Source organism: Parasteatoda tepidariorum, chromosome 5 (assembly GCF_043381705.1).
Source record: "Parasteatoda tepidariorum isolate YZ-2023 chromosome 5, CAS_Ptep_4.0, whole genome shotgun sequence".
Taxonomy (NCBI): Eukaryota; Metazoa; Arthropoda; class Arachnida; order Araneae; family Theridiidae; genus Parasteatoda; species Parasteatoda tepidariorum.
This window is the reverse complement of record NC_092208.1, coordinates 34,191,925-34,209,658: the sequence shown is the minus strand read 5'-3', so window position 1 is coordinate 34,209,658 and position 17,734 is coordinate 34,191,925. Positions and strand designations below refer to the sequence as shown.

The following is a 17,734-nucleotide window of genomic DNA, read 5'->3' as shown; positions in this document are numbered from 1 at the left end:
TTTTTAAATAATTTTTTTTGATATTATTTTGATTTAAATAATTTTTTAAATAGTTTTTTTAAATAATTTTAATTTGATTTTTTTTAAGTCAAACAAAATTTTCTTTGGAAAAAAAAACATTGAAGGTAAAAAGAAAGTTTTTTACCTTTAATTTAGAAATTTTTATGTGATAATTTCAACGCTTTTTCTTTTCAAATTTATTAAAATAATTTTCGAAAATGGATGTAAATTTTCTTTAACTGGTTTATGAAGTTTTCATACGTTAACTTTCAACTGTGACGGAGCGACACATATTGACCATTCAAGGACTGCATTATCAAGGGCTGCAATCAAAATTTTTGAATTTGAAGAGGCGACTGAGAAAACATGTTAAATTATTCCACAGCTGCAGCTTGAAAACTTAACACATTTCAGTTTCAATATCCTGAATGAAACTATGTCTATAATAAATCAAAAAGTAATAAATATAAATATTTTAACGTTTACTATCACCCCTGAAAGATCTTGCACTTTTCGGTTAGCTGGGCACAAGGAAATACAACAATTTTTTTATTTACTTTTTTTATTTAATTTTTTGTGAACGTCCATTTTGTTCAGTGTTTAAAAATAAAGTAAAAATAAATTAAGAAAACGTCTACATTTAAACTTTTAGCACCCGGCTAACCAAAAAGCACTTAAGATCTTAAACAACGGCATATTAATTTATTAATATTTATAATATACAAAAGTAGACGAATAGCCACTCTTCAAAAGGGTAAAAATAATCTATATTAAAACAAAACTTGAATACTAATATAGCTTATACAAAAATATTTTTCATGTACTAGAGCAGGGATGGGCAAACTACGGCCCGCGGGCCAACTGTGGCCCGCCGAAAGATTTTATCCGGCCCGCGGATTGAATTTTTATTTGCCGATCAGTGGCAAATATAAACAATATACATCCATTTTCTTGTCTACTATGTTTAAAATTATTTCTGTTTTTCCTTTTTTAACAAAGTACTGATGGCATTTTTACTTTCTCTATTTTTGTTCTACAAAGCATAAATTAATGGAAATAGTTAGCACAGACAGCTTCAATTGGTAAATTGTTGAAAGCAGAAGTTCTTTATAGAATAGCCGTAGATTGGCTCCAACTAGCAAATGTCTTTCTCGAGGAGCCGACTAACGGAATCTAATATAGGTAACTTGTACTTCACATTTGGCAGACTGCGCATTTTACGCTCCAAAGAGCGAACAATCTAACAATCATCTGAAGCAGTTGTTTCTAAATATGCCAAAGTTTTACAAATCATTGCCGAAAGCTAGTTTCCAAAATTTAATATTTCATGCCCAGAAAATCAGTGCTATGTTTGCTTAATCTTATATATGTATGTGAACAAGAGTTTTCAACTATGAACCTTAGAAAAAATCATTTCAGAAGTAGACTAACAGAAAAGCCTTGTTCCTTAAAATAAGCACATCTCACTTCGAACCTTAATATAAGGAACTTTAAAAAATGAAATCGCAATTTCCGTCATCTCACTAAATATTTAAATTAAAACTTGTATATCGCTTTTTTTTAAAAAAATTTGAGGTTTTTACTTGGCCCACCAAAAAAATTTTTCTTGATTTTTGGCCCTCGACCAAAAAAGTTTGCCCATCCCTGTACTAGAGAATCATAGTGTTGAATGCTTTAACCCTTTGGCGCAGAATTTTCATTAGACATATTTTTCAGATTTTTCTTCTTTATTTTGAATTAAATTCGGTCAAAATATTAAATTGAGCATTTTAATAATTTGTGGTTACGAAATATTGTATGTAATTTGAGCGTCAGAAAGACATATATCTATATATATAAAAGGGACACCTGTGTCTCATCTGCGTCCAAGGGTGAATCAATTATTATTTGCTAATAAAAGCGTAATAAATTTTGATTTCCTTTGTTTAATAGAGGACATTACTTAAGTCCACGATATGATTTCGGTTAAATCAGTTATTAAATCATTTTTATTTGAGAGATTACATATTATAAAGAAAAAAAAATATTTATTTAACTTATTTATAGATGTTTTTAAAATACTTAGCTATTAAAAAAAATAATAATTTAACCTTGACTTCTGTCTTATGAACTTCACTGTTCAGTTTAAAATATTAAATTATAATTTTAAAAATCTCAACTTAAAATTATAGTAAATTTGTATAGAGTCATTCATACAAAAACGATTGAAAATACGCTAACAATATTAGGAAGAAAAAAAAGCTTTGCCAACTATGAATAAACAATAAAGTTTTTTTTCCTTTCTTTTTCAAGGTTACGATTAACATTCCATCACAGAAGATAGGAGGGCGGGAAGGATCAAAAGGTCAAAAACAAACACCATTTATCGACATTATACACAACCTGAGGAAAGAAAAAGGAAGAGAAAAAAAAAAACCATCAAGTTGCTCTATCAACAAAACACACATGCTTATTTTTTCTCTACATGTAATAAATAATATTAGGAAAAAGGCAACTCTCAGCAGCTATAGCATAAAGTTTTATTCTCTTTTTGTTGTTGTTTTTATTTATCCCCCCCCCCTCTTCTCCTAACACGTTTGAAGAAAGATGCGAGGGAAGGATTCAAGTTGGTACAATTTGATATCTAAGCCCAAGGTTACCAGATGTTGATGTATGGTACATTGTTTCAATAGCATTTGATAAATATTTATTTTCTAGTGGGCTGTTTGATTAGTCTATGTATTATGTATTTATTCTTAGGAGCTTGCATTTTACCTCCAGATTATAAGAAATAACTTAAGAGGCAATGATGATTGAGTATTTGGGAAACGATTAGTGAAAGCAGTGTTTTGAGCATTTGGTAGCAATTCAAAGCTTTTTTTCCCCTTTTTTTGTATAGAAATAAATAAAAAATTTAAATAAGTCTTGAGGAAGTTTAGAAATTTTAAAAAAACATTTTGTTAAAACCAGATTGAAACTTTATTATTAATGTAATGAGAAGATAAAAACTTAAGGTTAATGTGATGAGAGTGAATTAATTATTCACTGTTGAAGAGAGGAACAAGCCTATTGCCTGCATACCCAAAAAAAGGACGAAGGCTTTTACACAACATTTCACTTAGTATGTAATTTTCTGACATATTTAATGCATAAATATCAGAAAGGGAAGAGAGCAAAAAGAAAGAAAGCAAAATCATCTACAGATATATTTTAAATAATTTGAAACAATGAAATATACTTATATATGAATTTATGTATATTCTGACGTTTAACTGGCTTTTACAAAACATTTCTTTTAAAAACATAAATACGTTTATTTTATAATATTAATTGACATTACATTTTATATTATCATCTATCATTTATTAATAAACAACTTCACAGTTTTGTAAAATTTGAACCTAAGCCAGAAGGAAAGGGAGACTCTTCTTCGTAGAAACCTAACAATGAACTAACAAACTAACTAGCATTTGCGTTACACGAGAGGGGAAACCAAGAAAATCTTCAATGTTTAGCCATAAAAAAAAGGGAGACTCTTTATCTGACTACACAGAATATTTTCAGAATTCAGTGATAAGTGAAAGCCTCATTCGAAAGAGAGCGTTCAAGTCCTTTGATCAGTTAATATAGCTATAATAATATTATTTAATTAGTAATTATTCAATAGCTAATTCGAATATAAAATTCGTTAAAACGTTGTCATTTAACCAATGGAGAGGTTAAAGGCACGTTTACCATCGCAAACTAAAAAAAAAAAAAACAATTTACAAAATAAAAATAAAAATTTTAAAAAAAACTAGAAAATTAACTTTTATTTGTTTTATTAATTTATTTTATTAATAATTATTATTCTTTAAGTTTGACTTTTTTTCACTTTAGAGAGTTAATTACATTCTTATTGCTATTGATTAGAAGATTTAAAAAACTTTTAATTGCTTAAAACTATAGCTGTATTATTGAATATCGAAAAATTGAAGAAAAACAATAAATAATGGATATAAGTTTTCTTACACTTTTATTTGTACTTGTACAATTAATGTAGCATTGTTTAAATGGCTTTAATTCCAATTTTAAATTAATCTCCTGTCATTAGTGATAAATTTATTTGCTCATGGCAAATCAATTTTCAAATAATTTATTATACATTTTTTTAATTTAACTAAGAATTCATTTAAAAGAGGGTACTTTGTTTTCTTAAAATGTAAAAAATAAATAAATAAATAATTTTTTAATATTTTTGCTTTTTACTTTATTATTTTATAACTTTCGGTAACACAAAATTTTATTGATTTTTCTGGCAAATTTCATTTTATTTCAAATAACAGAAGATAAAGACTTAAATGGAATGACATGTTCAAGATTTTTTACACTAAAAGTGGCACTTGAGATGCTCCTTATTGGCCATCTCTGGTCTAAAATATTTTGACACAGTCATCAAAAAATTACAATAAGCATGATATTAAATAACCAGCAAAAGTGAGGTGTCCAAATAATTTAAAAAAATTATTAACGGCAATTTCTAAGTTACAAAATAGTTGATTCTTTAATCCTTCACAAGAAGACAAGCGTACTTTATAAAATTAAAAAACTGAGGCACCTGAATATTATTATTATTGTCTCTTGTGGCCAATACGTCTAAGGCTAATTAAATACTCTATAGTTTTAGCATCATTTCTTAATGTTTTTAAAATACCACCGCTTATAAGTTTTATACATAATATCAATCCTTTATATAGTCATATTTTATTCTCCATATTCTTTTTAACTGTTATTTTTTAAACATGGCAACATTGATTTTTATTGTAATTTTGTTTGCCGTTGTTCTTCATAGTGGCATTCACAATCGTATGCTAATAAGAAAACTTTAAAGGGGAAAATATTTTTATTTAATTTGAAGTTTGGTAATTTTTTATAGCAACACATACACTCACCAAAAAAAGAATTGTTTAAGCGGAAAATGGAATTTTTTTTATGAAGAAATTATGCGAAATAATAAGATCCCGAAAAAACAGGAAAATTTCTTTAAAAAGATTATCCACGTTTCAGCAAAAAAAACAACAAAAAAAATCGTGTGATGAAAATAATAAGGATGAAAAAGTAGTACATTATTATACAGAACAGTGACAAGAAAAAGAAGAAACTTCATTTATAAAGCACTATACTTTGCTGCAAAAGAAAAAAAAAAAGAAGAAAAAAAACTTTTTTTTTTGTGCTTTAAAAAGTATTTTTTTTATCGACTCTACAGTTAATAAGTTGTACTAATTGAAAAATATGGCGTGCTCCACATAACTACTAAAATATTTTACTCGTAAAACTAATTCTTCATATTGCACAGTCAGCTTTGAATATTAGTAATAAATGTGAAGCATAAATGGGAGTAACAAACCACAATATTAGAAAAATTCATGACACAGAAGAATAACTTGTATTGAGGAAACATTTAATAAGCTCAGTTTGTTCTCTGAATAACAACCCCTAAGTTAATATAATTCATGGCTGTGACCTTATACAAAAAGAGAGGAAACCCCCTACCTGACATGTGAAGTGAGTCATCCGGTCCCTCAAGGGACCATCTACCCCCAGGCGGGCGCACTCTTCTAAGCTAATGTAAACCGATGTACCACCCTGCTCCAGCAAAGTACGGACGGCTTCATGAATCAACTGCCGGTGTTCGGACTGGCGGACGCCGATTGCGTCGAGGTCCGGTTCGCCGATTTGTTTACACATTTCCAAATCATCGTAACCGTTATCCACGAAGCTTTCATAGTAAAGTTCGAGGTCCAGGTATTTTAGCCATTCTCGAACAATATTCTGGTCACTCATTACCGCAATAATTCCGCATGTTCAATCCGTGATCGTAATCTCAAAAGTAAAATATTTCCCAGTAAGTGGTGGTCGGAAAAACAGATATTTATACTTGTAAACGATCATAATGTATTTATATTAAACATTTATTATACACTCTTTTTCCTTTGTAGAAAATACACACACACTTTACTAAGTAATAAAAAAGAAAATGTTTTTTTTTTCAATAAAGAAAAAGAGAAGCGATGCTGGAAAGTTTAGAACAAGATGAACCTACGCCTCACGCCGAAGATTGCTATACCTCATCTGCAAGGGAACCTCGTTGAAAAGGTTTCGTTTCCTATGGCAACAAGCAAATCGCGCGCCTGCGCAGTTGTGTTGTTTCGGTTTGTTTTGGTTTTGTGAAGGCGCGCTTTGAGAGTTGGGGTGAAAACAATTAATTCTATTTTTCTTCCATTCAATCCAATACTGTGGTGGAGTGAAATTTATCTAATAAATAGATTTATCCATAATATTACCCCGAAATTTTTTAAACACGTATTAGATTGTGCTTGTTTTAAAACATGTTTGCTCTGATTTTGCAGAATAATTTTAAAATTAAAAAAGCTTAATTTAAAAAGGAGGAAAGAACAAAACCCTAAAATTGAAAAGAATTTTTACTTGAATTTTTTAAAGCTGTAATTTAGTTATGTTGTGAATGTTTATTTCTTTAATGAAAATAAAATGAAATTATGTACTGTAAGGCAATAATTTTATAGTATCAATTTGTGACACTTTTTAAATTTTTATTATTTTTGACATATATTTAATTGGGAAACAAATATAACGTGATATAGATCATTATATTTTAATTTTGGGAAAATAATCCTTAAAAGTAACTTATTCGTAAGGAAATTAAACAAATTTTTGATTTTAAAGTTTTGTAGAGCATCATAGATAATTTAAATTTTTTTAAAGTGTAACTCTTTACGTTTGATCAAATCATGCTATTACATTTAGAGCACACAAGAAAATTATGTGAGTAAGCATGTCATGTGTGATCTTACAAAAATCAGATTTAAAGAAATACGAAAAAAATGTGAATAAAATAACATAAACGGATATGTTCTAATTGACTTTGCATTTCTATTAATAACATATAAAATATCTACAAAGGAATAATTACCCTACCAGGATTTTCAAAATTCTGAAAATATTGGAAAACAAAAAAAAGAATATTTTATTTTTTATTTTTATTATTAAGTTTGTTAGCTAAAGTCTTCCAAAAATTTCAGTAAGAATCTTCATTATCTTTCTACAAAATTTGCCATTAATACGATTCGTACTTTTATGGAAATATTATAGCACTCAATCGTAGCTTATTTTCGGGAAGATATTTTAGCATTCATAACTTGATTCACAGTGGTGCAGGGGATAGAGCGCTCTCCTCCTAACGAGGTAACCCAGGTTCTAATCCTAGCGGTGACTGGTTGATACGAATTCTACTCTCGGCTAGCACCGATCACAGTGATGATGTAAAATATCCTCAGTGGTAAACGGATCATGGACTACAGCTCCTTGTCGTCAGGCTAACCGTGAGTGGTTTTCATGGTTTCCCTTTCCATGTAACACAAATGCGGACTAGTTCCATCAAAAAGTCCTCCTCGAAAGCTAGTTTGTCCGAATACTTGATTCAGCACTTTCCTTGTTTTCTGGGTAGGGTTTAAAATTACAAGGCTACAGAGTTGAACATTGATAGTCGCTGACTCAGAATTGGATCAACTGGTTCAACGGCGGTTGTAAAATAAATTTAAAACATTCAAAACTTATATATAGGATTTTTTAATCGAAAATAAGTAAACAGTGAATAGTTCAAAGTTGATGCCTGGAGAGCCTGGTTGGTAGGGGCACTGGGCCCATGTCCCACGTTAAATCTGTCGAGTCGCAAAGTCCTCCATGCTCCCATAGCAAATCAATACCTCTGGGGGTACTTATCCAGGAGTTTCCTTGTCTTCTGGATTGGTTCTAAAATTACAAGGCTACGGAGTTGGACATTAGTAGTCGTGAATCCAAAATTGGGTCGGCTGCTCAACGACGGTTATAAAATAAAATAAAATAGTTCGTACTTAATATTAGTTAGACCTGATTTTACTCCTCACAAATATCAGCTATGAAAGAAATGCTTTTACTACCATTTTCCTTGTTTCCGTCTTATTTCAGCTTTGAGCAAGATTCATGGACTTTAAAGAAATGATCTTTTACCGATTATATTCAATTCAATTTTGTTTTACACTTTTATCGAACCAGTTTAGTTTTTAGAGTATTTTACAATAATTGAAGGCTCAACACTGTCTATGCTCTTCTACTTCCATCAAGGGCGAAGGCAGTGGGGTGCAAGAGGGTGCACTTGCACACCCTGGGTTTTTTTTGTTAAAAAATAATAAATAAATAAAGAGATACAGAAAAAAAATTTTGTTACAAAAAAATTTTTTTATTAAAAATATTTTTATTCAAAAACAAATAATTAAGTAATTATTGATACATAACAATTAAAAAATTGTTTAATCAAACAAGAATTGTAATCGTCTTGTTCGCTGTCCAAATCCGTTTATAACTTTTTCAATGAATTCTGAGTCATCTTTGATTCTTTTCTTATGCACACTGAGCATGCACAAACTTGCCACGCTATATATAATATCTAAGCTATATTTTTAAATTTCATTTAATAAGATATAAATAATACTATATTTTCCATGAGTTATTTAGTTTAACCAAGGTGTATAACACAAACTGATTTCTCACTACTGTAAAACTTCATCAACACAATAAATAACAATGTTAAGCGTGCACAAACACGTTAGTGTACGAAACTACTGTTTGTAGTTATTTATGTTTCAAAGTCAGTAGCTATGCCAGCGCCATCAATACAGTTTCTCGTGGCCAAATTTGCAAGTACAAGAAATTCGTACTTTTTTTTAAATATCTTGTTAACAATGAAGAAATGTATCTTGAAAAAAATTAAGAGATGAAAGTATATATAATAACAAAACAAAATGTAATAACAGAATATTTAAAAAAAAAAAAAATTTTTTTTTTTTTGGGGGGGGGGGTAGTTTGTTAGAGGGTTGCACCCCCTTTTATATTATTCTGCCGGCGCCCTTGACTTCCATGATTACTTTGTAATCAACTTCGTTCAATCATCTTATTATTATTCAAAATTTGAGCGAAAAAACTCTGTTCCAGTTCTATAAGTTATTTATCTTAGTTTAATAAAAGAAGACCGCATATTTCACTTTTTAAAAGATATTGTGATATTGAATGATTGGTTCTTTTTCTTTATTATAACAAGTTTGTAATGAATAAAAAATATAAGAAGAACGAAAATCAAACATTAAACCTAAAATTCAAGATGGCGAGAAAAAAGGGCACTTACTTAAGCACCAGTATTATTATTATCGTTCGCTCTCTCTTTCTACTTTTGATTAACATCTACAAGAGCGCCAGTATATGAAATAAAGATCTCGTAAGGGATAAGTAACGTTTCTACAACAATTAGAAAAATTATTGTACAAAATTGTAATTTTCTACAAAATATAACTCTTGTTAAAATTGTGATACGAGATAGTTCTTTAAATATATTTCAAATTTTAACTCTGTAGTTGCATTTCAGCGGATAGTAGACCGATCATAATTTTTTTTTTTTTTTCCTTTACAAGCTATTTGAATTAATTGTTAAATTTGAAATTCTATACATAACTTCGTAAATTCAATTTTCTAAGCCTTGCAGATTTTGAGCAGGTAAGCAAAATGTAACTTTTAGTTATTGGGGGAAAAAAAAGTTGAAAAATTCGCAAACAAGCACTTAGAATTGTAATGATTTTTAAACAAATTGGAAATTTAAAAAAAAAAAAAATAAATAATCTGTGATAAATTGCTGAACAAATGTAGCTTTGTTGAGTACACCGAATTTCAACTCTGTAGTTGCACTTCTAAAACTTGTGTGGTATTTTTTCCACCAAGTTTAACAGTTTATATACCTCGAACGAATTATCGAATATTGATTTTTTTATTCTAGTCCATTGTAATCCCTGTATATTTTTTTACACATTTTAGTACCTTCGAGTTTCTAAGTCTTATAGTTTTTGCGCAGCGAAAGAAAATATAACGATGAGTTAGCGTCGGCGACCGCTCTTACGATTTCTTAATACAGAGAGATAATTACCGAACTCTCGTTAATTAAAGCGATCAATACCGGTGAAATATCGACTCCGCGAATGTTGAGCTCTCACTGCCTCTGAATCGTTTTCATCTTGCGAAAATAAGCCAAAATAATGCATATTTATTTTAGCTTTTCAAACAAAAATTTATTCGTTGAAAAACATTAAAATATCAGTTCTCCTTCACAAAGAGCTAGGGTTAAAGAAATATACTCTCAAAAATTTTATGTGCTATGTCGAGTAACATATAAACTATTAAGTTCATTGACTCAAATTCACTAAAATGTCGCTTACCTGTTTCTTCCACTGAGCTCTTCCAATCTATTCATTTATTGTGGTCAATTTTTGCGTTTAGAAAATTATAAATTCTAATTATTTTTATAAATGAGAAATTGATATATTTCTCTTATATCTCGTAACATGAAATTTTAATTCTTGCATACTAAAATACTTGCATGATTTTGCAATACTGTATATGTTGTCGAAACAGAAAATGATTTGACCAACCCTTTATGATTTTGCAATATTGCATCTGGAGCTATTGGAAAATATATCTCCCAACTTCGAAAGCATAATTTATTTTTTTTTTATCAATTAATAAGCTGTTAGCGAAATTTATTTTTATTATAACAGATTTATAAATTCCCAAGATATATAGATACTAACAAGCAATTTCTAGTAATTCTACTTCCACTGGCCGTTTGGACTGCTTAGGCAGAATTTGTGCCTGATGGACAAGGCTACATGCTCTATTCCCTCTTCAACCTCATTATCATTCTTTCAAATTTTATTTCTAAATTTAGCTATTATTTTTAGAAATATTAATCTTTTCTCAAAGTTTTCAACAGACCACAGTTTACGAATCCTTGCTCCATATCATACTGTGCCACAATTATATCATTTAGAAACATTTTCGATTTAGCTCAGATCACATAAAAAGCATCTAGCTCATTTAAATTTATTTTTTGTCATAAAAATTAGATTTATATTTCACAGTAACTGATTCCTTCTTTAACGCAGTTAACTTTTAATTTAAAAAATTTCTAAACCAGGAAGACTATTCTCACTAAAAAACTATTCTCACAGCTTTAGATATTTAAGAAAAACTGTTCTTTTTATCAATGCTTTTGTCGACAAGTAATATTGAAAAGAAAATTCAGCTTCTGTCCAATTTATGCACTAAACATCCTTCCATAGCTGCAACATGGATAGGAAAAAATCCAGATTTTAAGAAATATAAATTTCATGACAATTGTTGCATGATGTTCTAAATATTTTACATATACAGAATTTTACAGTCACCAAAGTACTAAAACTGCGATATTTTCCAGTTATTATTGACATTAAATGAACTTGATATTTCATGCTTTATATTTACTCATAATTTTGAATAGTAATAGGCATATAATTCATCAAAGATAGTTGAAAGATTTTTTAATTAATTAAAAAAGGGAGTTCTGAATAAAAGTTAATGAACATTTTAGAACAAAAAAGTTTTAAACTGATTTCTATAAAAGAGGCTAGCTTTATTATGTATTAGTAATACTTATTTAAGTATTCAAGCAAGCAATTAGTCTATACAAAAATTCGATTTAAATGGGGATTTTTTTTAGGAACAATTTTAGGGAATTTTCTAAAATATACAAAAACCAGGAGAATTTTTATTAAACCAGTAGACGACCAAAAGATACTGGCAAAATCCAGTAGATTTGGCAGCCATGCAGCCTTTCATCTCATCTTATACACTTTGAGTTTTCAAATTTGTGTTTCAATTTCAATTGAACAAAAAATGTTTCATGCATTGTACCATATGCCGAATTTCAGTTAGGTAATTAACAATTCTAAATTGTTTGTTTCGGACCTAAAAACATTTGATAAAAATTGTTTAATTTCAATTTTAAATGAGTAAGAAAATATCGAAATGATAAATTTGCAGACCAGTGACATTTTTAAAGAAAAGCATAATCACTGGAACTTTATGGGTCTTACACTAATTCACATTGATTAGTTGCAAAAATTTGCTAGTGTCCTTCATTTCTGCTTACGCGAGTAAATTTTTTTTTTTAGAGACAACACGTTCTCTAAATAAAAAATATTTATAGATCCAAATCAACTGACAAGCATTTATTAAAGTGCCTGCTGATAATGGCCAAAAGTTGATCCAACTACGAATTGTCAGTACAAAGTTAGGTCTACATAAATATAATTTTAATTATGTTCTATTTCATTATGTTTGTCACATATTTTATTGTAAGTTTTTAGGATTAATTTCAAAACAATAATTACATGTTAAATTATGACATTGTTGTTCTTTTACTAAATATCATTTTGTAAGCTTTACTCTCTTTGTAAATTTTAAAATACAAGTAGCCAAAATAAACAGGCATGCCTAATACTGGTCGAGATAAGACCAAATATTTTACTCTACTTGTTGCAATTAAAAATTAAGATTAATTTTGATTGGACATTTATTATAAAGAGCATTCTGCATTTGTTCAGTTTTCATAGATATTTATATATATATATATATATTAAAATAAAAAAAGACACATTTATTTATTAAGGAGAAGAACTGTTACTTTAACAGGAAAAATAAGGGGTAAATAGAAGTTTTAAAAATCACCAACATTCAGCTGGTTAATGATAAAAAAAGATTATCTAATTATACAAAATTAAAAACTTCCAACTTTTGCAATGAAAATTATTATTCCTATTAAGTAAATTTTAAGTATAATTTAAAATAAAATGAAACAAATCTGAGAAACACTCTACATAAACAATTGCCTAACACAACATGACACAAAACACTCATCATTACAGGACAAATTTTATTTTATCTTTTTGACACTACATTGCAATTTATTATTACTTATATTAACAGTCCTACTATTGTGAAAAATACAGTGCAGCTGATTGTTCAATTATCAAACCAAAAATATGGGAGAAAAATATAAAGTCAAAACAATTTTAACAGACGTTCAAACAAACAAAAAACAATTTTTAATAATAAACCAAACAAATATAAGAAATGTTGAACAAGTAAAATAAACATAAGAAACAATAAACAAGTTAAATCAATCATTTTTCACATTACTTCCTCTAAAATCATTCCTGGTAAAGGCGAGAAATTTTGGAAAAATCTAATTTAAAATGAAAACAATCATTTTCAAACAGATTGAGTGAATATCAATGAATCTTCTAGTCTCAACAATTTAATACTTAAAATTCAAGTTAGCCACAAATCCTAGAATTTTTTTCCTTTAACATTGTTTCTAATATGTATTATGTTTCTTTTTTTTTTTCTAATGGAAAAATGTAAATAAATTCTTTCTTTGCAATATGTCAGCATTTTGTATTAAAACAAGCATTCTCAAAACATTCAATTTTTAACTAAAACTCTAATCCCAATTATATAACAATTCCTATATCAAAGTAGTACAAACAAAATTAAAAAAATTTTGTTCACTAACAAACACAATTTATAATTAAAAAGATATTTTAAATTACACAACATGAATCCAACAGAATTTAATATAATTAGTTATGACTTAGTAGACAGAAGAAAAAACACTATTCAAATATATTTAAGCAAATAGAAAAAGAAATGTAATTTATAATAACAGATAGTTACGCATATTTCTTCAACAGAAGAGAAATATATATAAAATTATATGTTAACAATAAAATTTATAAAAATTAGGTATTAAATAAAGGATATGCTGCAATGACATAGATTGAAACATGTAATAAATTTGTAAGCTACATTATGTACAATTCATAAAACTTTAATCATACATTCCAAATAATTTAATTTCAACATGCCTTGCGTAAATTTTTATTTATTTATTTTACACAAATTTGGAAGCTCAATTAAAAGATGTTGTATAGTAAAAATTTCTTAAACAGACCAATGATAATTTAATCAAATGTCTTGCGTTTAAGCTAAATAATTACACTACTGTTATTTATTAGTTTATTATTTTTAAAAAAAGGGATGAATTTAATTTTTAAAAATATTGAATGCTAAGCCAGGTGTTATTGATGCAGAAACTTACATAAAAAGACTTCAATTACATTTAATATTACAGACTCATATAAGACATATCTTTCCAACAATAAGCTAGGGACGAATATGATGATGGTAATTTACAAATGTTTACAAAGGTATATCAATTATTTGTCTCCAACTTCTTCCATTTTCTCTTTCAATTGACGTTCAAAAACTTTTTTTACATCACAGAAACCTTGGCGTGTTTTTCCAAATGAATTTGGACCAGCAGAAGTTGGGGTATCCCTAAAATGAAATTTAATAACAATTAAAAAGGCAGAGATAATCTTCCAGTGAAGCTTTGATAGCTCAAAGAGTCAGTAAAATAACGAAAAAACATTTAAAAATTAATTTTAAGATATTTGCATGAAAATTAGCAAGATAACAAAAATAGTAATTTTCTCCTTTTCCTTTAAAAATTTTCAAAAGACTACTAATGCGGTTGTCAATACTAAACGTGGTAGCAACTTCTTTCTGTTGCTCTTCTTTAAGGTTGTAATATATATACAGATGGACTTCTATTTAACGAACTTCCATTTTGCGAATTTTTTTTCGAGGAACCGAGAATATTTTGGAAATTTCCCCGTAAAATAACTTCCAAATAGCGAAGTGAATTTTCTATTTAACGAAATTTTCTTTGAGATCCACTTTCCCTATTTAACAAAATACTTCAGAACATTTCAAACTTGATAACGCATTTTATGGGGGAAATGAACACGAATTGATTTTCGAAGATACTTAAGTTTTAGAGTAAGCAGTAAAATTCCTTTCTCTTTTTGTTTGCATTTCAAACGAAAAACTCAGACAAAATAAACGAATTTTATCAGAAGGAATTAAACTTAAAAACGCATGTTGTAATGTATGCTTAAAATTACTTTAGCTATAATTTTATACGTAAATTTAGCTCTTTTTAGTTGAAAATGTATGTAGCATGGTATGTACTGGATAATATTTTGCTCTGTTCTTGCTATGCAGAACTCTTTGCAGATTTCTTTTATGGCTAATATTTATAAAATAAATAGTAGATACTAGTTAACAAGATAAAGGTGTATCGATTGTTATTTTAATTATGTCTAGTGTTTATAAATTTAAAACTTGTTTTGTGTTGCAAAAAGGAGAATTTAGATAATTTTGTAAAAAGGAGAATTTAGATAAAGAAATAACTTAAAAAGATTAATTGAAGCTTTTTATGTTACATATACATAGTTACACACACTTATAACCATGGATGAGGGTAGTCAGAAAGTAAAAAAGAGGAAATCCAAGAAGATATAATATATATATATATATATATATCNCCCCTCGCAATACAAAAAAAGTGCAATTTTTTAACTTGTAAACCATGTGATTATAAATCCCGATATGAGGCTTTTAAATCACGTAAATATGAAACTCTACGTCGAATTTAAAAAAATGCGAAAATACAAATCATAATGCATAATTTCTAGATCACGATACATAATTTTTAAATCGCGTGATATTACAACCGCAAAAACGAATCACGACATTGGATTTTAAGCTCGCATGAATATGAATTGCTACATTGGGTTTTTTAAATCTCGGAAATAAGAATCGCAATGAACAATATTTAAATCGCCTAATTAGAATCGCAACGTCCAACTGTTAAATCAGGCAAATACAAAAATCGATGTTTGATAATAAAATCATGATTTTAAAAATGCATAAATACAAAACACGATATTGGATTTTTAAATCTCGTAAATAAGATTCATAATGAAAGGTATTTAAATAGCGTAAATAAGAATCGCAATGCGCAACTTTTAAATCGGGTAAATGCGAAAATCGATGATTGATATTAAAATTGCGTGAATAAAAATCGAGATATTTGCAGAGTCTGGACTTGGGATTTCTAAAAGGCTTGTTTGTATTGTTTTTGTTTAGACATAATAAATAAAAATTTACAAGATTAACTGAAGAGCAAATAAATATTTTCACCGCAAATCCCTCTATTTTTGTTTGTTTTCACGCCAGAATACAAGAAGCAGAGACGTCTGAATTACGAAAATACGAGCTATCCTGCCGACGGATAAAAAATACGGAAAATCTTATTTTCTGTGTGTGAAATCGGAGAAAATAGCTAATATAAGTAAAAATGCGGAAGGGTTAGCAGCTAGGACGTAGTTTGACTTTTCTGTTTATCTTTGAAAATCGTAAATAAATATAACTATTTTGTTTCAACGACTGAATTTTTTTTAAAAAGCGGGATATTTATAAAGAAAAAAAAATCGAAACTTTTAGAGAATCAGAGTTTTTGATAAAAAGGTTGAAATTCGAGAGACAAAAAAAATCTCATCCCTGTGTAAAGGCCAACCAGTTTTATCCCAAGGAAATGATTTTTAGAGAAACTTCAGAGGGAGGAATAACGACTTCAATAATTTCGCTCCGTGGAAAATTAAATTCCTCATAAAATATTTTAACTTTTGCAAAAAAAAATTTCAGTGGAAATTAGCGGGAAAAATGGAAAAATCTGGAGAAAAAAAAAAGCGGAAATCCACAGAAGAATCTCATCCCTGTATAACAGAGTTTTAATGATTCAGCATCATTATAAACAGAACAGCCCAGGTTGGGCCTTGCTTTCTATAGAACCCCCCCCCCCATTCTAGAAAAGGCAAAGTACTCTTCATGCAATTCTCTTTATCAGATCTTACCCATTCATTTACACTTAGAAATTTTACATTTTGGGCTAGCTGTACATAAATGACTAATTTGCCCAGCAAATATTCTGATTTTTATGATTGAAGAACAAATTTCAGTTATAAAATGAGCAATGAAAAAAAAAAATTCTGCACAGAATATTTTTTAATTTTACTTTGATTTATTGAAAAAAATAATAATATTTGTTCGAGTGATAGAAGTTAATATATTACCTAAAATAATTTATAAAAAAACTGTCTCATAAAATGAAATACAAGTTTTTTTTTGAATAATGCATATTTTATAATAATTCATCCACATTTCTCATTTTTTAACTATTTTGAATTTAACAAGGCAGAACTGGAACTATTGATTAACAGCAAACCACTACAACAGTCTTCATACATTCAAGTTCTAGAAGAAACTAGTTTTTGATATAAATTCTAGGATAATAAGATAACCTGATACATAATAGTCAAGTTCTGCTCTAATCCAGCATTAATTGCTTGGACTAAGAAAATTAAAGCAAAAATACTACTAAAAAAATTGTAACCAGTTCTAAAATATGAAATTTCAACGAAAGAAATAATAATTTAGTTACAGTGAATTTATATACGGTGAAAGAAAATAAAGGTAAGAGAAAAAAATTACATGTTAAGACAAAAAACAGTTATGATTCATTGATCAGGGATGAGATTAGCCAAAACGCAAAAAAGCTGAATTTCCACGATAGTAAATTTTACGCAAGCGCAACCCTTTAATAACAAATTCCAGAAAGATTAAGGTAATAAATGATGTGTTGACATACAATTGTGTACTAATCTATTATTATAAAAACGATTACATTGATACTTAACATTTAGTGAGAAAAAAATTACCAATTGAAAAAATAAAGCTAGAAATTATATTTTTCCTCAATTCACATAAGAGACAATTATTACTTGAAAAACTACCTGGTTTAGCAAATTAAAACTACTGAGAATATACATTAATATTTCATTTCTTTTAATAAATACTGTTATGTGATTTATAGCAAATATATAAGTAATAT

General features: G+C 28.2%; 2 protein-coding genes across 3 annotated transcripts in view; both read right to left on the bottom strand.

The window, feature by feature from the left end:
* The window catches only part of LOC107436161 (SAM and SH3 domain-containing protein 1), an 82,481-nt gene extending 76,367 nt beyond the window's left edge, over window positions 1-6,114 (bottom strand). Inside the window, exon 1 of one of the 2 annotated variants that reach the window (XM_043040329.2) lies at window positions 5,512-6,114. In XM_043040329.2, the coding sequence (XP_042896263.1) occupies window positions 5,512-5,802 (291 nt within the window). In that variant the 5' untranslated portion in view covers window positions 5,803-6,114. The remainder of the gene's footprint in view (window positions 1-5,511) is intronic. The other variant, XM_043040330.2, reaches the window with a different exon arrangement.
* Window positions 6,115-12,794: 6,680 nt separating this feature from the next.
* Window positions 12,795-17,734, bottom strand: part of LOC107436162 (PEST proteolytic signal-containing nuclear protein) — a 14,806-nt gene continuing 9,866 nt past the window's right edge. Inside the window, exon 5 of the mRNA XM_016047753.2 lies at window positions 12,795-14,274. Within this exon, the coding sequence (XP_015903239.1) occupies window positions 14,154-14,274 (121 nt within the window). The 3' untranslated portion in view covers window positions 12,795-14,153. The remainder of the gene's footprint in view (window positions 14,275-17,734) is intronic.